Genomic DNA, 22,729 nt, shown 5'->3' on the forward strand with positions numbered 1-22,729 from the left:
TTTCATTTTAAGTTTCTTACAACGTATACGTATTATTTCAAGTTTTCTAAAAAAATAATTAAACGCCTTAACAAAATAGACTCTCACATCACACCCAACAATTTCTTGGATTTAATCAAAATCCACCCACATTTCATTTTTAACTTAGAGAGATATTATGAAACCGTTTCAAGAAAGATTAAGGTAACCATGGTTAAAGCCTCAACGTAAAAGGTACACTCATTTTTTTTTCCTACTCATTTTATGGAGAGGGAGTACATAGGCTAGACAATATCTTATATTTAATTTCATAAGATAAGATTATTTGACTTTAAAATACTTTATATTTTATTTTAGCTCTATTTAAACAAAATGTTTGTAAGATTTTTCATACTAAATTTTTTAATGTTAATTAGAAAAATGTTCAACCTTCTTTAACCAGAAAATTGTTAATTTCTTTTATAGTAAATTTTGTACCTAACAACAATAAAATAAATCACTGAAAGATATTCTAATCAATGATTTAAAAAACGTAATTTTGATTAATATTAATCAAAACAATTATTATCAATTTTAACTATATTAAATCTTGAAAAATTTGGTCACAAAATAAACTTTATTGAAAGACATCATTAACCGATTTTTTTAATTAATTTATTCAAACAAACATTTAATAACTAAACAAATTGAAATAAAATATATATATATATATATATATATATATATATATATATATATATATATATATATTCTAAAATTTGTTATCCATACCCACGATAAAGGTTATATAACACATTAACTGACAATAACACGGTTTTCCAATTAAATAGAAACATTCTCTGAACAATTTCACAATAAATGTCATAAAGTCTACAATTTTGATTTTAGAAATTATAATTGAATTGAACAAGTAAAAATTGTTTAAAGTAAGAAATCAATCAATTTCCAAAGAAAATGTTCTCTCTAGCCCCCGAAAAGAAAGCCAGCAGCCTGTTCCTCATTGCCATTGAATATCTGAAGAGCTTCTACAACTGCATTTCTTTCAAATCCCAACTCAACAAGCTTTGCAACTTTGGCTTCAAATTCAGAATCCTATAATCATATCAGAGATGTTAGCTTATGCTCATGTTTTAACCCATTTCCTTATGACTTTTAGGGTTTACCTCTATGTATTATATAATAGACCTCTTGTAATAATTCCTATATAATCAAAGATACACAATTTCCTTCTTCATATATTTCTTTAAAAATACAGCACATACCAATAAGGATAAATATATGAAATTAAAAACTGATTGAATGACTGATTAATCCAAAGGGAACCATTTAGAGGGTTTAATTGAAATTTATTCATACACAGTCAAGCACACAGGTTAAAAAGGGCAAAGTACAAAAACTGAAATATTGAAACTTGAAAGCATACCTTAGCTCTGTCACTAGAAGCTCCTCCTGAAAAATAAGTAGAAATAAAATGATTATGTTATTGACTTTGGCCCAATTGATTACTTTGGAAATGTGAATTTTGATATGGGAAGTAAAAGGAACATAATTTTATGGACAACTGAAAAACAAATTACTACCTCATCAAATTTCATAAAAGTAAAGTGTTTGCAAACCTAAAGAGCTTATTTTGGGTGAAAACTTCATAGAAAACTAACCAATTGAACCCCAGAAACAGGAAAAATACAAAAGTGAAATTTTTTGCATATTTTAAGCTCTAAATGTATAAAATGATTTCTCCAAATGTAGGATTTTACAGAATCTCCAGAACTAACCAGAAGGGTGGCCTCCAGTTGATGGATTATTGCTCCCTGATGTAATCTGAGTGCACAACAAACATCACACAAAAAACTGTCATTGTCTTCATCAAAACAAAATGACAAAGCAGTCAAGAAAAGACACAATAACTTATGACTATCTATGATTGTTTACACCTTTTGCTCTTATTCCTTTTAATTGCAGGAAAAAAAAAAAGTATACTACTTAACACCTTGGCCTAGAAACCAGAAGATATATAAAATGTGTCAAAAATACACAGCCGAGGGTAATTTTCATCCTTCATATCATATTATAACATAATTACCAAAAGATTAAGAGTAATGACAGCCTTAGATATCTAAAAGCAGTAAAAGCATGACAGTTTTAACTTGGCTGCTTAAAGAAAAGCTTATGATCAAAAGTATACTTACTGGGCCACCAGAGCCAGAAGCTTCCTTAGCATACTTCTCCTCGTCCAAAAACCGAGATGGTATGTCTTTCTCTGAACATGACAACCAATATGGTCAATACATATATTTATATATAATCTGTGAAGGAGTGAATTGAGAAGATAACTGTGCAAACGCATGAGAATAAAGAGTAGTCAATTTTAAAATTAGCACATTAGGAAACTAACCTTGCAAAAATGGCACAGAAACTTCTCCTCCACCAACTCGCAAAACACTTTCTTTCAAGTCAATTATACACTGCAGACAAGATCCACAGCTATAAGAATAGCAGCTTAGAGTAACAACTGAAGGCAATGATATCAGAGAGAGCAACTGAGAATGGTACCTGGTGTTTTCGGAGCATATCCAGTCCAAAGAGAAACTCCATATTGGGAGAGTCCAGCACCAAGAATGAGCATGGGTAAAATATACTCCCAATCTAAAGAAAATACATTCACAAGATAAAAAGGTTGGAGTAAAAACAATAATAGCTCTAAATTTCAGTTAAATTTGCTACCTAATCAAAAAATACAATACCAAAATGTAATTAATCTCAAAATTAGATATCCACGTAAACAAGAGAAAATATATAATCATTATCTACCAATACAGGTCAGTATGCAATAAGATACCCATAACTTGATCAACAAAATTATCCACAAGATCTGTTAATACCTTGATTGGGGCTACATGTATACGACCCAATATTTCTGACTGGCCAACTCCATGAGCAATCCCTCTGTATCGCTGATCTAAAAGTCTCAGCAATCTGGAAACATGACCAGTAAAAAAAACAAATCACATCTTCAATCCGGCAACTTATGAATAAGTACATGAGAACATGTCATTCATTTCAATATCAAAACAGAGCGAGAGAGAAATCCTTCAAAAAGAATGCAATTTTATAGGAACTTGAAATTACATCAGAAAATAGGAAGTCCAAGATGCATACAAGAAGAGTTTGTTGAGACTCATAATGCACAAAACCATAACAACAAAACTTCTCTCTTCCATATTTGAGCATCTACTGCCATATTTAAGCAAAACTAGTCTTCCTCAAACTCATTCAGTGACTTCCACCTAAAGCCAGTTTTTGTTGTTGTTGTAGTTTAATTCACTAGCTTAACATCAAACTGTAAAATCATACTCAGGCTCTTCTGCTCTGTATGCAGAACACATATGACAATACATAATATTCCTTACAATCCTGCCCTCTTTCTATTTTCCTTTTTTTTCCTAACTATGATAGGTTCAGTATAGTGTACAAGAGAAGGAAAAGGTAAGGTAGTTAGTACAGCTCTATTTGAACAGCTGTAACTGACTATTATAAACTGTTCTAGGAGAGTAGGAGGAGCAACTTTTTTCGGGGAACCAGAAAAAAGGTCTGTGGAGAGTGGTATAGTGTGAGTACTGAAGTTCTTTCTATTCCTTGACTCTGTCCCTACTACAATGGTACGGGATTGGCATCAATGAGAAAAATAAAATTCTAGTTCTATTTTTCCATTCTTTTCTAATATCAGTCCATTCAAACTACCTGATTTATGTATGCTGAAAAGAAAACCTGACCAAAGGGAATATATCTGAACTGTACTTTTTACTTAGGATTTACTTACAAATAAAATAATGTACATATACCTATGAATATTTGTGGAAATATTCATACAAATATTCATACCATTCAAGAATGTATAATCTTCACAAGCAATTAAGATGAACTTTACTTCCTCAATAGCACATCTATCAAGATATGTATGAGTAAATTCATAGGCAAGCAGTTGAGCTACTAATAAATTCAATCATTATATGGTATCATAAATGTCTTGGAAGCAAATTTAAGTCAAACCAATTTCTCATACCCACAACGCTCAGCACAGCTTTTTGATATAATGGTAGACTGAGCTCCACTATCAACAAATGCCTGAAACAAAGTGAGAATCTAATTAATGCATGTTCCATTTCATATATCAATTAACAATTGAAATTGAAATCAACAACCAAAAAAGAAAACATATTATATTCTGTGTAGTTTGAACTGAAAGTTGAAAAACAAAAATACTAATTGTTACAAATCACTCACCTTCAATGGGACACCATTAACCTCCATATCAACATACAACATGACCTGAAATAATCCATAAAAACTTGAGCATTATTATGAAATTATAATAAACAAAAAAAGCTTCTAGCATTGAAATACAACTGCAAAACAATCATACATACCACTCTAGCAAAAGCTTCGGGGTTATGTTCTAAAGCAGCTGCCCAATTTTCATCAATCCCTTTCTGAAAGATTGAACAGAACAAACATGATAATATTAATCAGGAAGAGAGGTGTCCAATACAATCAATGATTACAAACAATGCTTTAGCAGACAAGTAATAGATTGCACATAACATGATAATCTAATAGAAACTGAAAATGACTAAATATCTGTCAACTGCACACAAGCATAAACAAGCACAAATTTAATTTGAAAAGGTAATGTCAGTCTTTAGCCAAGATATTATCATAAACAAACTGGCTAGTTAAAGATTCACAAGACAAAGAAATTATATAAAAAGATATGTTTACCCTTATATAAAAAGAAAAAGTGCTATAGTATCAATATAATAAGATATGTTGGGAGGAGAAGGTGGTGAAGCAATTGGAGCAAGCACTGGTGTAGAAAGAAGTTCAAAGGGAAGAGTTGCAAGATATATGGTGGTAGGAGGAGGGCTGTAGGTAAAGTCGTAGAGAAACCAGGTGAAGAAAGAATGGAAAAGAAGGCAGGAAGCAGAGGAAGCAAGAAGGAAAAAAAAATGGAGAAACATAAAGTGAAAAGGGATGCAAAGGTGGGGCAAATTGGTCTTCTTCACATTATTTCTTTCTCAATGCCGTATGAAAGTCTCATCTCCATTAAACAATGGCCCCAATAGGTTCCAGCTGCATTAGTTATTTCCTTCAAAGTTGCAGTGTTAAACAAAACCAGGGAAATACTCGGTTTATTTTATTCTCACCCACTATAGGTCTTTCCATCCCACTTTTCTCAAAACAAGCATATGGTTACTGTAGACTTGAATTAGTTTATTTCAGTACAAGTCTTTCCACCCCACTTGTCTTAAAACAAGCATATGGTTAGAGTAGACTTGAATTAGTTTATTTCGAGAAAATAATTTTGCAGCTTCCTGAGAGAGCTTCTTTAAAAGAACATACTATTTTTCCAATTTTAAGCTAAACCAAATGCATAAATAAATTGAAACATACAGTACATGGCAGTGCCTGGATGGAAAATTCCAAACACAATTGGAAATTGATGTTGTATTGGTATAGTGAATGCATGCGTCAAAAGTCAATCTACCATACACTTGAGTTGTTTTATCTCTAATTAAAAAAAATACTAACCTGGCGGATGGCAGCTTCAATCTTCTTTTGTGCTTCAACATCAAAAGGATCAGCATAAAGAAGAGCCTGCCAAAAGTAAGTCAAATAAATTTTAGGAGCAAAATATTCTAACATAGAGACAGACGGTAAAGTCACAAGGAATAAAATTGAATGACTACAAAGGATTAAAGCAGCGCATCATGAGACAACTGAGCTTCAACTCTTGACATGTAAAGAAACAATAATGATCATACAGCCTACTTACAAGTTCTTCTTCTTTCTGACGCTTTAATTCATCTCTTTGGCGATGACGCAATCGCAAAACTTCTTGCAATCTATTCAGATCATTCCCTAAAATAGCTTGTGCCAACTCTGGATCACTCTGTATTTTCCATTATAAAGGTTATAATAAATCCAATCACAAAAGAAAAGAACCAAAATACGAAATAGTTAAACAAATTTACATGTAAACAGCTAATTGACAGGAAAGTTCAAAAATTGTATTTTATTACGAGTGAAAATGGCATATGGTGTACATACACCAGATCTTGATAAATAAAGAATGTGATTAATAAGTGATAAAACAAAACATAACTTACCTGAAAGAGCTGACCCATCAAATTAGAATCTCGTCTTATGTGCTGCTGGAAAGCACCAGGATTAACAGCGGAACCATCGGTATTCAAACTCAAATCATTTGTAGACCCACTGAAATAATTTAAATTTATTACAATAAGTATTTTAAGATATTGGTACATTATATTTCAATTAAACAAAAATTCACATAGAATATATAACAGTAAAAGTCAAGCAGGATGCATCATATGTTGATAACCCAACAATTCTATAGCATGGAATGACTTATCTCTTTTGCTGGTCCACAAAAACATGGAATGGCTTATCTCTTCATTTTTTTACTATCTTCACATTAATTATCCATACCACAAGAATAGTGAGCAAATGAGAGAAATGCATCAAATTGTAGAAATTGTGTCTGATCTCAAAGACTAGTAAGTCTGCTTTCAAGTGGTATGCCCACTAGTGATCTTCCACACTTCCACTACCTCATTTGCAATATTATCACTTCTTTTTCTTACTTACGTTTATCCATAAAACCTTCCTTTTACAAATGGCACTCGATTTAGTTTCATTTTTGCAACAACACATCGGTGAATAAAATGTTAGGGCAGAGACGTGATTAGACTCTAGTAAAAATGGATGGAGCACAGAGTAAGCTGGCTACAACCTAAATTTTGTCCTATCACAGAACAAAAATTGTCAGACTCTACAAACAAACTATATAACAGTGAAATATCAAATTATCAAACCAACTTGAGTACACAATCATAGCCAAGGCACAAAGAATTTCACAGTTCTTCAAATTCTAAACTTCTATCATGTGATAATCCCCAGATTATCTCATAACAGTGCAATTTAACAAATTTGAAAGGTCATACCTAGAAGCGGCGGAGCCGGCCGCAGCACCTGACACCATCATCAGCAAATCATCATCCTTAACACCAAGGGCACTCAACTTCTCAGAATTCCTCATCTCCTTCCCATTGAACAGAAGCTGTTGTTGTTGAAGAGGCACACTAGTCTTCTCATATACACAAGTTTAGCATCAAACAAAGACGATAAGAAATCCAATCACAGAAACACCACACCCAAAACACAATAAAAAAAAGGCCACACAAATTAAAAATCAAACAAGATCCAACATCACCAATTGTTCAAAAAAAAAACATGAATCGACCACGACTCTCACATGGGCCTTGTTTCTGGATTGTCAAATAATGAAAAACCCAGAAGCCATAATAATTTCAATGAAAAACGGTGTTTCCCAAATACCCTCGCCAACATTCACAAGAAAGAAAATTGGAATAAAGTTAACTCTTTTCAAAACAAAAATAAAAAATGGTTTTTTAAGGTAAAAAAGTAATGGGTAGTGAAGAACAAAAAAACTCACCTCAACCTCGAGCAATGCTTTGACGTTCTCCACCTACCCAAAAGGAAAAGGGAATGAGAAACAGTGATGTGAAAAGAGAAAGATGAAGATAAAAACAAAAAAGAAGGATCTTTTATGAGTACAGATTCGTGGGGATCCACATCCAACGTGAGAATTTGCTCATCAGCAGTCATGACAGTGATCTTCATCTTCAATTTAATTCAACCGTTTCTCTCTTTCTCTCTAGATTCTGTGAGAACGATTTTGGTGATGTTGGGTACTGAGCGAGAGGTTTGGATGGTGGATTAGGTACAGAAAACAAGACTGTTGGAAGACTATCCTATGCTGCCTTTTAAACTCTGTGACTTGTTGAAGAGGTTTGGTTCATTTGGATTCATTCCATGGTGACTTCTCAACTAAGAAAAATTATTAAATATTTGTACCAAATTATATATATGATTTTGTTGGAGATGAAGATCAGTGTAACAAATTGTATATATATTCAAATGATTATATTAAATAAAAATATTTTAACAAACTAATCCTTGTTGATAGTTAATTTTTAATCCTTCAACAACATGATATCTTATAGAAACTGTAATTAATGTTTTATATATTTTATCCTTTTGTTTTTATTTTTGTTTCTTAATTGGATTAAATACTCTTTAAAATAAATTGTTAAAAATTAAAACAAAATCTGTTTATCCTAAGTAAATATAAAATCTATGTACTTAAAAAATTCTCTATCATATATTTTAGTTAAAAAATTATCTCTCATATATTTTAGTTAAAAAAATTAAACCCTTATTTTTGTATATCACACAATAGTGGTAAAGTATGCTCACTCAGAAATTTGAATAATGTTCCCTTACTTCAATAATTTTATATTATTTTAGATTGTTTAGGAGTTGAAAAATAATGTTATATTATTTTATATTATTTAGGAGTTTAGATAAAAAGTAATTATGTTTTTTTAAATTTTTTGATAATTCTTTTAATCGTTGACAGGAATTCTAACTTCTAAAGTATAATACAATGATTAATATTACGAATATTATTTTAATATATTTAAAGTTTAAATATATTTTTCTCATTCACCTTTGTAATTGTGATGATGAAATTTTCTTATCATTATACACACAGAAAATATTGATAAATTACGCTGAAGCAAACAAAATTTTAAATTTTTATAGTTATGTTTTAATTTAGTATTTCATTTTACTTTTAGTGAGATCATCCCTACAAACAATATATGTGTATGAGAAATGAAAAAATTATAGTATTTTATTACATATTTTTGCATGAAAACTAATTAAATTGAATACATGGTTATTTGATCATTCGGTACATTGGCATCTCGATTTCTCGACTTTTCAACCTCAAAGTCTCTCAACATAAATACATTTTCAACGATATTGTACTCTCTCGACCCACATGTCGATAAACTCACCAACACTTAGCATAATTAAATGGAGATTATAGACAATATAAAATTTAAATCATTATTAGACCCTTCTTAATCACTTGAACATAAGAAGATGAGTTTTTTTCTTAAATAGATTATCGTTTGGTGAATAAATTATTGATATAATATGACCCTCATCATCCTTGGAGTTACTCCCGTTAGTGACAACTAAGATCAAAGACTAAAGATTAGGGGTGGCAAAATGGACCAATCTGATCCATCCTATACGTGGCCCGTCAAAAATGAGATGAGAGAAATGGATTAATAATCACAACTTATTTCGTATAGGACGGGCTATCGGGCTAGGTCGGGCTGGATCGTTTACTTTTTTTTCTTTTTTTCTTTTTTGAAAGTTTTTTAATTTGTTTTCAAATTTTTTATTTTTTAAATTGTTTTATATATACATATAAATTATTATTACTAAAGGTATATTTAATTAAATAAATATTTTTTAAACTTTTAATTTATTAGTTAATGTTTTTAATTAGATAAATTAAAATAATTATTAAATTTATATATTAAATTATTCAATTATAACTAATAATTGAAATTTAATTTGTAGGTGTTAATGATTTAAATTACAATACTATTTTATATATATATATATATATATATATACATTTAAAAAATTTAATATAAAAATTTAATCTTTTTAATTATTTTTATTTTATTTTATTTTTTTAAAACGGGTCAACAGGTTAGGACGGATGGTCCGTCAACTTGACGGACTGCACAAAACAAACCAGAACGGACTGACAAGTTGAAATCTTTAACCCAACCCGTCCTTTTTAACACGGACTGACGGACTGACCCGTTGGGCTGAACCTGTTTTGTCACCCTACCAAAGACCACTAAAAAACTAAATGTAGTCATCTTCCTTAGACAAGAGACAAAGACAATAGAAGAAACTAACACTCATTGGTTTTGTGGGATCTATATAACTTTGTCAAAACAATAGATAGAGTACAAGAGGACATACTATTATAAAAATAATATTCACTTTATATTTTCCTTTTCATGTAATTGTTGGTTTATGAAAACATTAAAGAGCAATAAATTTGACAGATAATAAATTAAGCAGTTCCCGATGCTTCAAAGAATTTAATGTGGAAGCGTACCTTATGATTGGATTGGAAACAATAAATGGAGAAAGATGGTACCTAGTATTCCAACTGTAAAACTGTAAAACACCTGAAAGTTCCCTCTGGACTTTTTTCTCTTAATGGAGAGGGAGAGAAAGAAACTGCTGTCAGTTACTTACTTAATTTCAATATTCTTAATTTGGTCCCTTCATCAAATTAAAATGTTAGTAGCATCTACATATTTAATATATCATGACATATATATGCTCTTAACTATAGAATTAATTAATTAATTAGATCACTTAAATATTTTAGCTAATAATATAATGACCCTAAAACATTTTATTATATATATATATATATAAATTCTTATAAATGTGTTAAACGTGAGCTCAAAATTGTCATTATATGTCTTGAACATATTAAAAATCTCATTAATTGATTACATCCGCGTATAAGATCAAAATAATTTTAATTGCATTGCAACTAAAATACTCGTACCGGCCATTCCAATAATGCATGTGAAATTTAACACAGGTCCTAAACAGTTCAAAAACCTTATTAAAACATGTCATTCCAACCAATAATTAATTCACAAGTTCTCTCTTTATTCTATATCCAACAAATTTCAATTTTATTATTAATTATTTTTTAGTGGCTAATATAATTAAAATGAAATTATATAAGTTAAATATAATAATTCAAAGTAATATAGTTTTCTCTCACCCATGATTTAGTATATAATAATACTAAATTATAGATGTTTTTTAACTAATCATATTTTTTAAAACTAAAATGTTTTATTTATTAATAGCGCTTTTATATTTTTTGGGATTTTGATTTTCGTTTCTCTAAATTTTAAAATTCTATAATTTCATAAAAACTGCAAGAAACAATAATTTGTTATCCAACTTCCCAGTTCAAACGAGACACTAATTAATAATACAAAAAATACAATTAGTAGAATTATATTAATTAAAGTATTTATAACATATGGTTTTAGTGACTTCCTACCACTATAGAGAATTATAGATATATAGTAATTATTTTATGCTCAAAATTTTATATGTATTAGAAAATAATAATTACAATAAAATAAAATTATATAAGTAGTTTAAAATAAAATCAATACTACAATATATTTTTGTAACCTGTTTATAAGAATTTGAAAAAGAAATCAGAAAATTGCATAACTCATTTCCCGCTTTCTCTCGTTTCTTTCCTAACACCTTAAGTTGCTCCTTGAACTGCCGCTTTCCGCTGTTTAGGGTCGAGGTCTCGTGCTATCCATTTCCAGGTAGGGAAGCTATGACTTACTCATATATTCCGTTTTTCCATGTTGTTTGGCTGTTATTTCGAGGTTATGTGGTTAGTGTGATGTTATGTTAGTTGTGAACGTATGAGTATGTTGTTTTGGACTGGTATGGGTGGTTGTTGCAGGAAAACAGTGGCGAGACCTGATAATCTCGCCCAACCGAGTCAGTCTCGCCTAGGCGAGATGGACAGGGACTCACCCAGACCCTTTTTACACGAGAGGTTGCTCAGGCGACTAACTCAGTTTTTGAGCGAGCGAGCGTCTCGCCCAAGCAAGAGGGGTCTCGCCTAAGCGAGATCCCGCGTGAGCTACTATTTCCCTTTTTCGAGCCTCGCCTAGGCGGAGGGGGCTCGCCTGAGCGAGACCCTTCAGCCTGAGCGATGAGCTGGGCGAGGCAGTGTGATTGTGTGGTTGTTTCTGAAATTCTGAAATGGTTTATGCTTGCTTAGATGTTGATTATTGTGTTAAATGCATGAGACAAATAAATATGCATGAGTGATGTGATTCATGAATTGTAAATGATGGTTTTGGGCGTGAACCTTCGCATGTGAAATGAATGGGGTGGTTGGTATTAAATTGACACGGCATTGGCATGAGATGAAATTCCACTATGTTGGTTGAGAATGATGAGCTGGTATGGATTCACTGGAAAAATGAAAGAGATGGATTATGAAGAACTAGTATGTGATATGTATGTATAAATTTGTATGATGAATCTTTCTCGATTGGTTGAGCATGTTTAGTCCGTGTCAGTGCGTAATTCCTTGGAGTCTCTAGGTGAGACTTTCAGGGTCGCGCTTCAGTGGTCGGGACGTAATTCCATGGCCCCTGTTAGTGGGTGTCCATGGTGGTGCCCCATCTGTATAACTAGGTAAGGATTTAAGGTAAGGTTGCATCCTGACACTCTAAGGAGTCAGTTAGTCTCACCTAGAGCGGACTGACTCCTATGGTGAGAGTAGCAGGAGGCCTGAAATTCATTAAGGGCTAACCTTGTGGTGAGGGAAATTGATTCATTGTAACACTTGTAACACATAGCTCAAGGGTGAGCAACTCAGGGGTGAGCAGAGGTATCCACCACAAGTGCGAGCATCCGCTGAATCCGACCAGGTTATAGGTATCCGGATGAGTCGAGTCGTGTCTTGGTGTATTGTTTGGAAAGTCATAACATACTTAGTTGATATGTGTATATGGGATTGTGAAAATATATTTGATTGCATGGATGAAATCTTTTGTGCTCTAGCTTACCCTACTTTCGTTGTTGTGTGTTCTGCTGTGTGTTCTGCTGTGTGGTACTCTCTTTTGCGATGATCATCAACTTGTTGGTGTGAGCAGATGCGAGGAACACCCGTGGACAACAGGGATGTGATGGTTCCACTGCATAGTCCACGTGGACTGGACCTTATTTCTTAATGGGCTTTTCTTTAGGGCTATGGCCCATGTATTGCTTTATGCTTTATCACTCTACTTCCATCTGTTAGACTTTTCAACTATTTTCTGTTGACATCGCGGTGTGCCTAGTTTTGTAGGGGTGGGGTTAAGGACTCCAGGACTGCGTTGTTGTACTATTTATATGTTTCTTTTAATTACGCTTATTAATTAAATGGGATGTTACAGACACTAATATAAAAATTTATCAAATGTTCCATCAATAAAAGAATAATAAGGTAACATATGATATACAACCATTGTAAATCAGAAAGTACGTTGTAAATTAAATTAAACTTGTAATGTCTAATAAAAAAAGGTTACATAAGGTATAGAATGTAGTGTTTGAAATTTTAAAATAAGATAAAAATGTATATAATTTAAATTGAAGTGAATTTAAAGTTTTGAAGTATTGTGATAAATAATATATCTATAAGTAAATCTTAATAGTTAAGATTGTTTTGAAGAAAATTCACCTTACAGTAAAGAAGTTAAAATTCAAATATTCATTTATTTTAAAAATTAGTATATTGAGTTATCATCTTAATAATTTTCATTATCTAAATATTTAAAAAATATTTTGCTATCTTTGATTATCTCAATATTTTAATATAAAATATTTAAACTGCCATTTTATTTTTAAGATTGTTTAAAATATTAATAGTTTTACCATTTTGCAATAAATGGTCATACGTCTCTTATAAATGGAACAAGCTACTTGATAGTGGATTTTTTTTTTCCATGTAGCACACTTTTTCCAAAATATTACCTGGATACCATACTGTGCACAATATTTGCATGCATAGCACAGTTTTATTTTATGTTGAGAATTCGGTTTCCGGGTAACCGAATTCTAAATTCAATTTTGTAATTTTTTTTCTTATACCAATCTAAATTCGGTCCCCAGAGACCAAAATTCTGTACTGGTTTTTTTTTTTTAATGATGGAAAGATAAAGTTTTTTTAAAATAAATCTAATTAATTTTTATTTTTGTTATCAATAAAATAGAAATAATTAAATAAATTATTTTAAATAATAGAATTATAAATGTGTTATTAGTTATTAGAAATAAAAATAATTTTATTTGTTTTTGAATTTGTTGATTTTAAAATTGATATAATTAATTTTTTTTTAAATAGATAAGAGTAAAAAAAAATTAAAAAAAATCGAATTAGTAATGTTTTATTAGTTATTTGAGGTGTTATTTGAAAAAATAGTAAAATAAAGAATGATTTATTGTGTTTATGAATTTGTAAATTAAAAAAATGAATTTGTATTGTATAGTAAGTGATTTTATGTGTAATTTCAAAATATAAAATTCAATTTAATTTTAAATTTTGTTTCATAATTTGTGAAGTATGATTTTTTTTTTTTAATATGTGTTAACAAAAATTGGAATTATAAGCTTCTTTTAATTTTGGATAATTGTTAAAAATTGTATATTTTAAACATTGTAAATCTGTCTAAATTAATTTAGAAATGAAGGAAATAATTAAAATAATTTAAAACGATTTCATTATTGTATATGAAATTAATTTTTTATATGTTTTTGGTTTATGTAAAATAAGTAAGAATAAAAGATAATAAGAAAAGACGTGCCATTGAATTGAATGAAGTTTATATTTATTGAAGACAAATCAAAGTACAACATAAACTAAGTGGTTTGATGCAGATCATGAAAGTGCAGGGTTTTTCTTGTGTGTCCTTCAGTTCTACAATAGGACACAAATTCGCATATCAGTAATGCAAGAACTTAATCATTCCAAATGCTTCATTGCTAAATAGTGAACAACAACTTCTTTAGATAAAGTGAACAAATTCAACCATCTTAAAGTACAATGTTAAAACATATAAAAGAAAACTAAATATGAACAAAGTTGTCACACTTCTCAAGGCATGAAAGTGCCACTATTGAAGTTCATGTGCAAAACATTGCACTTGGGTTACCATTTATTAAGTCACGGGTTGACACATAGGGAATGAATTCATATGTTGTTAATTAAATTACAAAAATTTTATTCCTTAACTCACCAACATATACTCCCCACTGGTAATGACGAGAGTGAAGATTGAAATAAGTTTTGTACATTCTTTCACACATGTTCAAAATGTATACCACAGATTAGCACTTATGTAGCAATGGGTAACCAAAAATACTGCACACTAGTAGTGAAGAAGAAATATATACACCTTTATTTTCCTTTTCCAAACAACAAATAGGGGCAAACTAGACTCACTTGAAGGAATATGAGTATGAAGATTTAACTTTATCATATGAACTCAAGGCATGAAAGTGCCACTATTGAAGTTATTGAAGAAAGAAAAAATTCATGTGCAAAACATTGCACCTGGGTTACCATTTATTAAGTCACGGGTTGGCACATAGGGAATGAATTCATATGTTGTTAATTAAATTACAAAAATTTTATTCCTTGACTCACCAATATATACTCCCACACATGTTCAAAATGTATACCATAGGTTAGTACTTATGTAGCCATGGGTAAGCAAAAATATTGCACAGTGGTTTCACACATCCTTTCACACTTTCTGCTTTTTCCCTTCCAATTTGCATTTCCACCTTTTGTTTTTTCTCTTTTCGCTTGCTTCCAAATAAAACCAACGTGAAAATTGAAAAAAATAAAAAAAAATAGAAAGTGACAATAAAACGTCAAGTTGTCAGTGAAGTTCTCAATAAATGGATGTTAATATATCATTTTCCTTAAACTTAATACCTACTATAAATTCTAACAATAAATTTTACATTATTTATTTTTGTATAAAAATAAATATTTTATCAATAAAATTCTTATAAACAAATCAAAATATAAATATATAAATAAAAGATAATTTGTACTTCAAACAAATTTTTTAATTTAAAATATTTAATAAACATTAAAAAATAAATAATAAAACACCACATTAAACATTATATATTAAATAATTTATTTAATTATTTTTATTTTATTGATAACAAAAATAAAAATTAATTATATTTATTTTAAAAAAACTTTATCTTTCCATCATTAAAAAAAAAAACAGTACAGAATTCGGGTCCCAGGGACCGAATTCAAACTGGTATGAGAAAAAAAAAAATTATAAAATTGAATTTAGAATTCGGTTACCCGAAAACCGAATTCTCAACATAAAATAAAACTGTGCTATAGATGTAAATATTGTGCACAATATGCTATCCGGGGAATATTTTAGAAAAAGTGTGCTACAAAAAAAATCCTTAATAGTGATCATAATTGGAAAATCGTTGGAAGAGAGATCATTGAAGAAGAAATAAATATATAAGGTCTAATATTATTTTTAATAAAAACAATAATATCATCATTAATATTAATTTAGATTGGGTAAATGATTTAAATTCAGAGGAGTCGAAAATTATAGAAAACATGTTGAATGATCAAGATTCACACACTTATGTAGAAATCAATTACATCAATGATAAAATATCCAAACTTTCACATACCGAGGTATTTTATATTCATCATTTATCCCTCATTCCAATATTAGGTTTCAACAATATTTTCCTATTACAAGTTTTTTCTTCCACTGTTATTATCATCTTCTAATTTTTTTTAAATAATTTGATTATTAATAATTTTTTAATCAATTATGATGATGTTAATGTACTCATATAGAATCCTGTACAATAAGCTCAATTATTGAATTCAAAGTTCACTTTTCTAAATTTCGAAATATATTATTTATAGTTTTTTAATCTTTCTAATTTTGAAATATACTAATTTTAGTTTTCCAAATTATTTTGACAACTTTTTATGAAAAGAAAAATAATATATAAATGATGTTTGACCGACTAACAATTGAACATTTCAAACTTTAAATAACCCAAAATAGACAACATAATTTAGAGAAACTTAAATTAAAATTTAGTTATTTCAGGTGGAAAAGCATATTTTACCAGATAATACCAGATAACAGTCTATATATACAATGAATTTACTTATATAGTACTCGAAACCAATCTAAAAAGAAGCTCGCAGAGGAGAGGATAACCCATAAATCGCAATGCGAAACCAAAAATTTTATTATGAATGTCAATGTTTGAATAACATATACATCTAAAGATATTCTTGAAGAAACCCTAATCGAATATAAAAAATTCAAGGATTACATATATTTTCAGTCAATCTAAATATACAAATACTTTCTTTTAATCCCAAAAAAGACTGTTTCCTTTTGCTTCCTTATATTTGGAAACGATATTTAACCCAAATCCTAATGTTATATTAGTTTCTAAAATTTAAAATCCTAATCAATTCAAAGAAAACTGGAAGTCCAAATATGACAGTATATTGTCAAAAAGTATTTAAATAAAGATAAAATAAAAAAAAAAAAAAAACTGATGCATAACCCAGTTCCTAGTCAACATCCATAGTAGAGAGAAGGATCATCAACTCAGTTCTTCGGCAAATATCATATCAAATACAAATTGAACTGCGGCCAAAAGTCAAACAGCAAGAAAGGACATTAGTACAAGTGTTTCATTCAGCAATGGTTAGTGTAAAAACTTCTCCATACTATCATCCTATCATGTGTTTTGCCACATTCAGATTAAATCATAGTTAGCTGAGAATAAAATGAATAAAAAGTGCACAACTCCCAAGTACTATATTCTTAGGAAAAACTCAGGCCTGCATATCAGGTATTGTGTTTCTAAAACAACGCAGGAAATGCATAAAAAAATAACAAGAGACCAACTCTAGGTAATATGACAGTATCCAGTCTCTCTCTCCCAAACAGATATTAGTATCTGAAGCGATTACTTTCAGATTTTCAGATAAAACCCAGATTCTTCTTACATACACCTTAGTTATCTTGTGGTTCTATCAATAAAGAACACCAAAGACAACGTATCTTAAAAGTTAAAATTGTTTTGTTGTACTGGACTATCTATATATTCTCTTCTTCCCCTTTCCTCACACCCCCCCACCCCACCCCACCACAAATAAATGTGTTATAAACATCCCAGAAACTAGATCATCTGAACAAATTAATAAAATGTCCATCTCTTTAGTTTAACATATTTAGTTCTCCTAAAAATGAGGGGTACCAGACTTGTAGAGTTTTAGTTTATAGATTCTTTAAACAAAACAATGTAAAATTTCAGTAGCAAAAACTTTTCCAAACCAAACCCATTGTTTTCATGTAAGCAACACCTTTGTTCCACACAGCAATTATACTTGCAGGGCAAGTTATGGTTCCCCAAGTCCCAGAAATTTAATGAACTCCAATTTACTTTAGAACAGTTGAATCAAATTTGACATCTTACAATGTCTATATAAAGCAATCCAGAGTGAAGACAGTATAATAGTAGATTCTATTCATTAACAACAGAGTAATTGTGAAATTAAAAATAAATAAAAAAATTAACTATGCTCCAACAGTAGTGACCTAAGGATTATATAGGAGGTCCCAGAAGCATACGGAGGTCTCATTCAAAATGAAGCATTCCAAATGACTATCATAAGCATTGCATGAAATTAATGGTGCTGACATGCGTATACATTTTTTATTGTTAATGACCAAAACATCACTTCTACTACCTCACAGATAATTCTAGCATACCTTCCTCAGTTTGGATATTGGGTTGATCAACCAAGAGTTGCTGAAGTGCACCAAGATCACTAACACTGCAATGCAGTAAATGCAATGTACAGAATAAAACATTGGACAGCATAAGTACAGGCATTGGAAAATGAAGGCAATTTTTTTCATGAATGAAGTAAATGATGAATGTAGCTATCTCAATGTATATATAATTGGATGCAAGAGCAGAAACATATCACTAGTTTACATCGTTGCCTTTGCTTTCCTTGATAGAAAGATTCCAATGCTAAATGCAGAATGTAGATTTTCGGCTACACTTTCTATGACTATGAATAACAACAAAGTATATCATGGTTTTGGGAAATTAGAAAATAAGTGATGCAGACCGCCACAATCAAATAAAAGAAACATAGAAAAGAACTATGCAAAGGTGGAGTAAATATGGGAATAGTATTATTTATCGCTGAAATCGGCAAAAAGAAGAACGTGCACTAGAAAGGATAGTTCCTTCTAATACTCCAGAGCAACATCTCCTTACAGAGTAGCGTAACAACTACCCGGTCCAACCATAACACGTCAATAATCATTCCCCTTCCTCATACTCTCATACTCCTTAATAAAAGGGATTCTATTCTCTCTCTATAACTAATTTTTTTGCCAGCTCATTATTCCTTTTTTGCTATATCTGATCTTTTCCCTTTTCTTTTGTAAACAATCCACTTTTTGGGCTTTGTGGCAGCTTCTTGGACAATTCCTCGGGCCCAATGCTTACTGGTTGATCCCCATCAATAAGGAGGTAGTAGGTATTGTAAATTTTTTCTACTTTTGTAATTCTGTAACTTAGTAGAGAGCTCACTAAAGGTATCAAAGTTGGCTTAAAGGAAGTTGAGGTTTAACATCTTCATTTCACTGATCACTCATCTTCTCAAGGAGGAGAAATAGTGATGCCTTTGTGAATTATCTGAGTATACTAAGTTAACTAAGTCCATGAGAGCGCTTTTGTTTAAAGTTTGACTGAAAAAAGGCCACCTGATTTGAATGGGATAACAAAATTCTTTTACATGCTCTCGAGACTGGTTCTAAAGGTTACAGGCTTACAGCACCATCTCATTTACATTCCCACACAGTCACACATATATTGTCAAAGCAACAAAATATATTCAAGTGCATGTGTGGGCATGGACGCACAGTCACACAGATACACAATCATGACATTTGAATGGCTAAACAGTAGCGTTCGTATTCATACCTGGGTTTTAAAGCCATTTCTGATAGCGCAGAGATCACTGATGATTTTAATAAATATCTATTACAAAAGAAAAAAACTAGTAAATATTTTTTTTACTCAATCAACATGGTGTTATCAGAAGTAGAAACGAAGGAAAAAAGCATTTCTGCACAAAGCCTTTTAATGGAAAAAGTTGCATTCCATCAATCATCTCGAGAGAGGAACCAGTTGCTGATAGTTTTGGGAGAAGGTGTATTTTAAACTTAACACAACCTCACAAAATTGACTTATAGAGTGAAGTTTACACCTAATTATATATTATAATTTAGTTGATGCGGAATCTCCAATTCTAACTAGGTTAGTGGGTGTTGATCTAGTAACACAGCCGAACTCACTTTTTCTCAAACCAAAATCTATAAAACTAGCAACATATATCAATCGTACTCAATGTCCAAGCCCATGCAACATAGGGCAACAACTATCCCTATCCAAAGAGTACAAAGGCACACTTTGAGCTCCACTCCTTTCCTTTTCAGTTAATCCTTCCTACCATGTCAGTCCCTTCAACCAACTTATACTACCAACAGGTTGGAAAACTCCTACTGAATTCTTTATATAAGACAATACTTTTCGTTTGATAATTTAGACGACATCATTCTAACTAGGATAGATCTAACTTAGATAGTTGAGGCCTTTAGTTATTTATATTTTTTCTTTTCCTTCAACTTTCATTTCTTCTTCATTAAGGTCTTACTATGCTCAATATACATTACAAATCAATGTTTGACTTTTCTCTTGAAAGAGAGTTAAACTAAAGTAATAACATTGAAAAAAAAAACAACAAACTTCATAAATGAAATGCAATTCAAATGTTGCCATGTTCATCACACTTCCTGCCCATCTTTGAATTTGATATATTCAAATTTAAGTTTACGTTACTGCATTTCTGGTTTGTCAAGAAGCACAATAATATACACTAAGAAAAAGTTGTTCCTTACTCAGAGTTGTATATCTCATGTATAAACATCAGGCTATCAAGGCAATAAATAAGACTAGGTTTCATGCCAACTTGTTGCTGCAGTTGTTTCTTATTCAGGTGAGAAGAACCGCCGTTCACTAGTTGTCTACTGTCTCGGTGAATTTTGTCAAGAGATAAGGCAATACAACGAAACTCTTCCCTGAAAATTCGAATTAAAATTTAGTCACAAAAACAAACAAACCATCCCCCTACAGATCATCAATGTTCATAACCTTGATCATAAAAGCTGAACGAGAAACACTTCATAATTTCTTATTTTGATTATGTACACCTAAAGACTCAAAGAAGGATAAAACAAAGACAATTACCATTTCATCAACATCTTGAAAAAAATAATCACTATGCATTGGTCTAATCTCTATGGTTCTTTCATATAAAAGATATCATATATAACTTGTATACATTGCACAGCCTTCTCTGTCTAAACTTGATACAATGATATAATCAATCCATGTCAACAGCTGCTAGTAAAAGAGACTGGAGCTCATTTCAAAAGCTGTTCTCAAGAAATGTTTGGCCAAAAGTCAAAAATATTTAAAAAACTACCATACAAGTGCACTTCAATGTTGAAAAGACCTAACTAACACACAAACGTAATTTAGTGAAAACATTTTGGTCATTCTGCATGAAGCACAAAACCACATTTAATCTTTGAAAACGCTCCTCGAAGAGTTGGGGTTTGTGCATTGTAGCTAGAAGAAATTAGGTCCTACTTGGTTTGGATAATTTTTTCCATATACACTTCTAGAAAAGAAAATAAAAAAGGGAAATAAAATGAAATATTCCATACGCTAAAGGAACTTATTTTAACTTATCTGCATAAGAAAATGTTGGCCTATGGGAAATTTTATTTCATTTTTCCTTTTAAGCATCCCTCTTATAAATGTTTAAGGAAAAACTTATCCAAAACACTCTTAGCCAACATTTTAGTACCTATGTCATTAAAAAAAATTGGGAACAACTCCAAAAAGAAACAAGATTGAATTAGCCATAAAATTAAATTAAAATACCTATCAGTTTTACATATCACTAAATATCAATAGAAACTCACAAAGTCTTTCGCATGGAAACCAAAATGTTGCTGAGCGATTCAATTTGCTTCTCCAAAAGAGCACCTCTCATGCCACTGACACAATTTAGAACACCATGATTGTTGGAATTTTGAAGCAACTACAACATTGGCAGTATCAAGGTCAAATCATTAATAAATAGGATAGAAAAAATAAAATAAAAGTATACAGTAAAAGTATAAGGCAATTCAAATAACCTGTAACCTATCGACAATATGGGAAGCGTTCCTAAACTGTGAAATTAAGCAAGATTGAAGTTCGTCCCATCGATTTATCTCTTCCCTAACTTTTAGGAATTTTGACCGAAACTTTTTCACTATCGATTCCATTATTGTCAATGCTGAACCGACCAGTCATGAGGCAGAAAAAAGTAATTGTCAGCTACAGCTAAAAATCGCGTTTTGAATCGTTTAGGTGTTCGTTTCGAAGCGTACCTCACAACGGAATGTTCAAAGTCAATGGCGGCTGAGCGATGACCGTTGCTTGTCGGAAATTAATGCAGCGCTGTAGACGTTGCTTGGCGTGGTGGGATTTAGTGTCGCTGTGGATGTGATGGCGAGCTCGAAGGTGGCGCGCGGTAGGAGTTGTGGTGTGATGGGAGGTAGTGACGCCGTGAGGAGTGGTGGTGGTTTCACAGTAGGAAGCCGGCGACACTCGCGCGGTGGTGGAAGGCTGGCACAGTTGCTGTGGAATAAGAGACGGTACCTTAGGAGAAGAGGCGAGTGGCACGTGCATTTTGTTTTAATAAAATAAAGTTACTTTAAAATTATAAATTGACTACCCGTCCTCCTCCTAGAGAGAACAATTCGACTATCCGTAAAATTTGTCAATATTTTAGGATGTAAAACTTTTAGTTGAATTATTATTTTGATATTTTTTTATTTAAAAATATTATATTGATCTTTTAATTTTTTTTAGTCTTAATTTGATTTTTATTTTTTTAAAATTGATATAATTTAACTTTTTTTGTTAAAATTTTTGAAGTTGAACAAGAATTTTTTAGTAGAATCATGTCAATTACAATAACAAA

The 22,729-nt window shown here is 31.0% G+C and overlaps 2 protein-coding genes across 2 annotated transcripts; both read right to left on the reverse strand.

Annotated features, from left to right (window-relative positions):
* Positions 1 to 774: 774 nt before the first annotated feature.
* On the reverse strand, positions 775 to 7,914 carry LOC114189030 (protein DNA-DAMAGE INDUCIBLE 1). The gene is made up of 16 exons (XM_028077727.1): positions 7,639 to 7,914; positions 7,517 to 7,549; positions 7,005 to 7,147; positions 6,147 to 6,255; positions 5,813 to 5,929; positions 5,569 to 5,634; positions 4,407 to 4,469; positions 4,264 to 4,308; positions 4,043 to 4,104; positions 2,862 to 2,955; positions 2,533 to 2,625; positions 2,375 to 2,444; positions 2,169 to 2,239; positions 1,755 to 1,800; positions 1,403 to 1,428; positions 775 to 1,071 (listed from the first exon to the last, which is right to left on the reverse strand). Exons 1-16 carry the CDS (start codon positions 7,702 to 7,704, stop codon positions 943 to 945), a joined length of 1,233 nt encoding a protein of 410 aa, XP_027933528.1. The 5' UTR covers positions 7,705 to 7,914; the 3' UTR covers positions 775 to 942.
* Positions 7,915 to 16,905: 8,991 nt separating this feature from the next.
* LOC114187221 (uncharacterized protein At5g43822) lies at positions 16,906 to 22,426 on the reverse strand. The gene is made up of 7 exons (XM_028075405.1): positions 22,134 to 22,426; positions 21,897 to 22,039; positions 21,681 to 21,799; positions 20,589 to 20,768; positions 19,612 to 19,668; positions 18,381 to 18,445; positions 16,906 to 17,249 (listed from the first exon to the last, which is right to left on the reverse strand). Exons 2-7 carry the CDS (start codon positions 22,026 to 22,028, stop codon positions 17,206 to 17,208), a joined length of 597 nt encoding a protein of 198 aa, XP_027931206.1. The 5' UTR covers positions 22,029 to 22,039; positions 22,134 to 22,426; the 3' UTR covers positions 16,906 to 17,205.
* Between the last annotated feature and the right edge of the window lie 303 nt (positions 22,427 to 22,729).

This window comes from Vigna unguiculata, chromosome 6, assembly GCF_004118075.2.
Source record: "Vigna unguiculata cultivar IT97K-499-35 chromosome 6, ASM411807v1, whole genome shotgun sequence".
In the NCBI taxonomy this organism is placed as follows: Eukaryota; Viridiplantae; Streptophyta; class Magnoliopsida; order Fabales; family Fabaceae; genus Vigna; species Vigna unguiculata.

Bases quoted from the DNA above. Each gene is read 5' to 3' on its own strand.
- LOC114189030 (XM_028077727.1), bottom strand. From the start codon at position 7,704: ATGAAGATCACTGTCATGACTGCTGATGAGCAAATTCTCACGTTGGAT. The intron at 4,309-4,406 runs GTATGTATGATT...GGATTATTTCAG, and splicing joins CCGAAGCTTTTGCTAGAGTG to GTCATGTTGTATGTTGATAT. The intron at 1,429-1,754 runs GTTAGTTCTGGA...CTTATTTTTCAG, and splicing joins AACTGGAGGCCACCCTTCTG to GAGGAGCTTCTAGTGACAGA.
- LOC114187221 (XM_028075405.1), bottom strand. From the start codon at position 22,028: ATGGAATCGATAGTGAAAAAGTTTCGGTCAAAATTCCTAAAAGTTAGG. The intron at 19,669-20,588 runs GTAAGGAACAAC...CTTTTGTAATAG, and splicing joins CATGAGATATACAACTCTGA to ATATTTATTAAAATCATCAG. The intron at 17,250-18,380 runs GTATGCTAGAAT...TTTTGGCCGCAG, and splicing joins CAATATCCAAACTGAGGAAG to TTCAATTTGTATTTGATATG.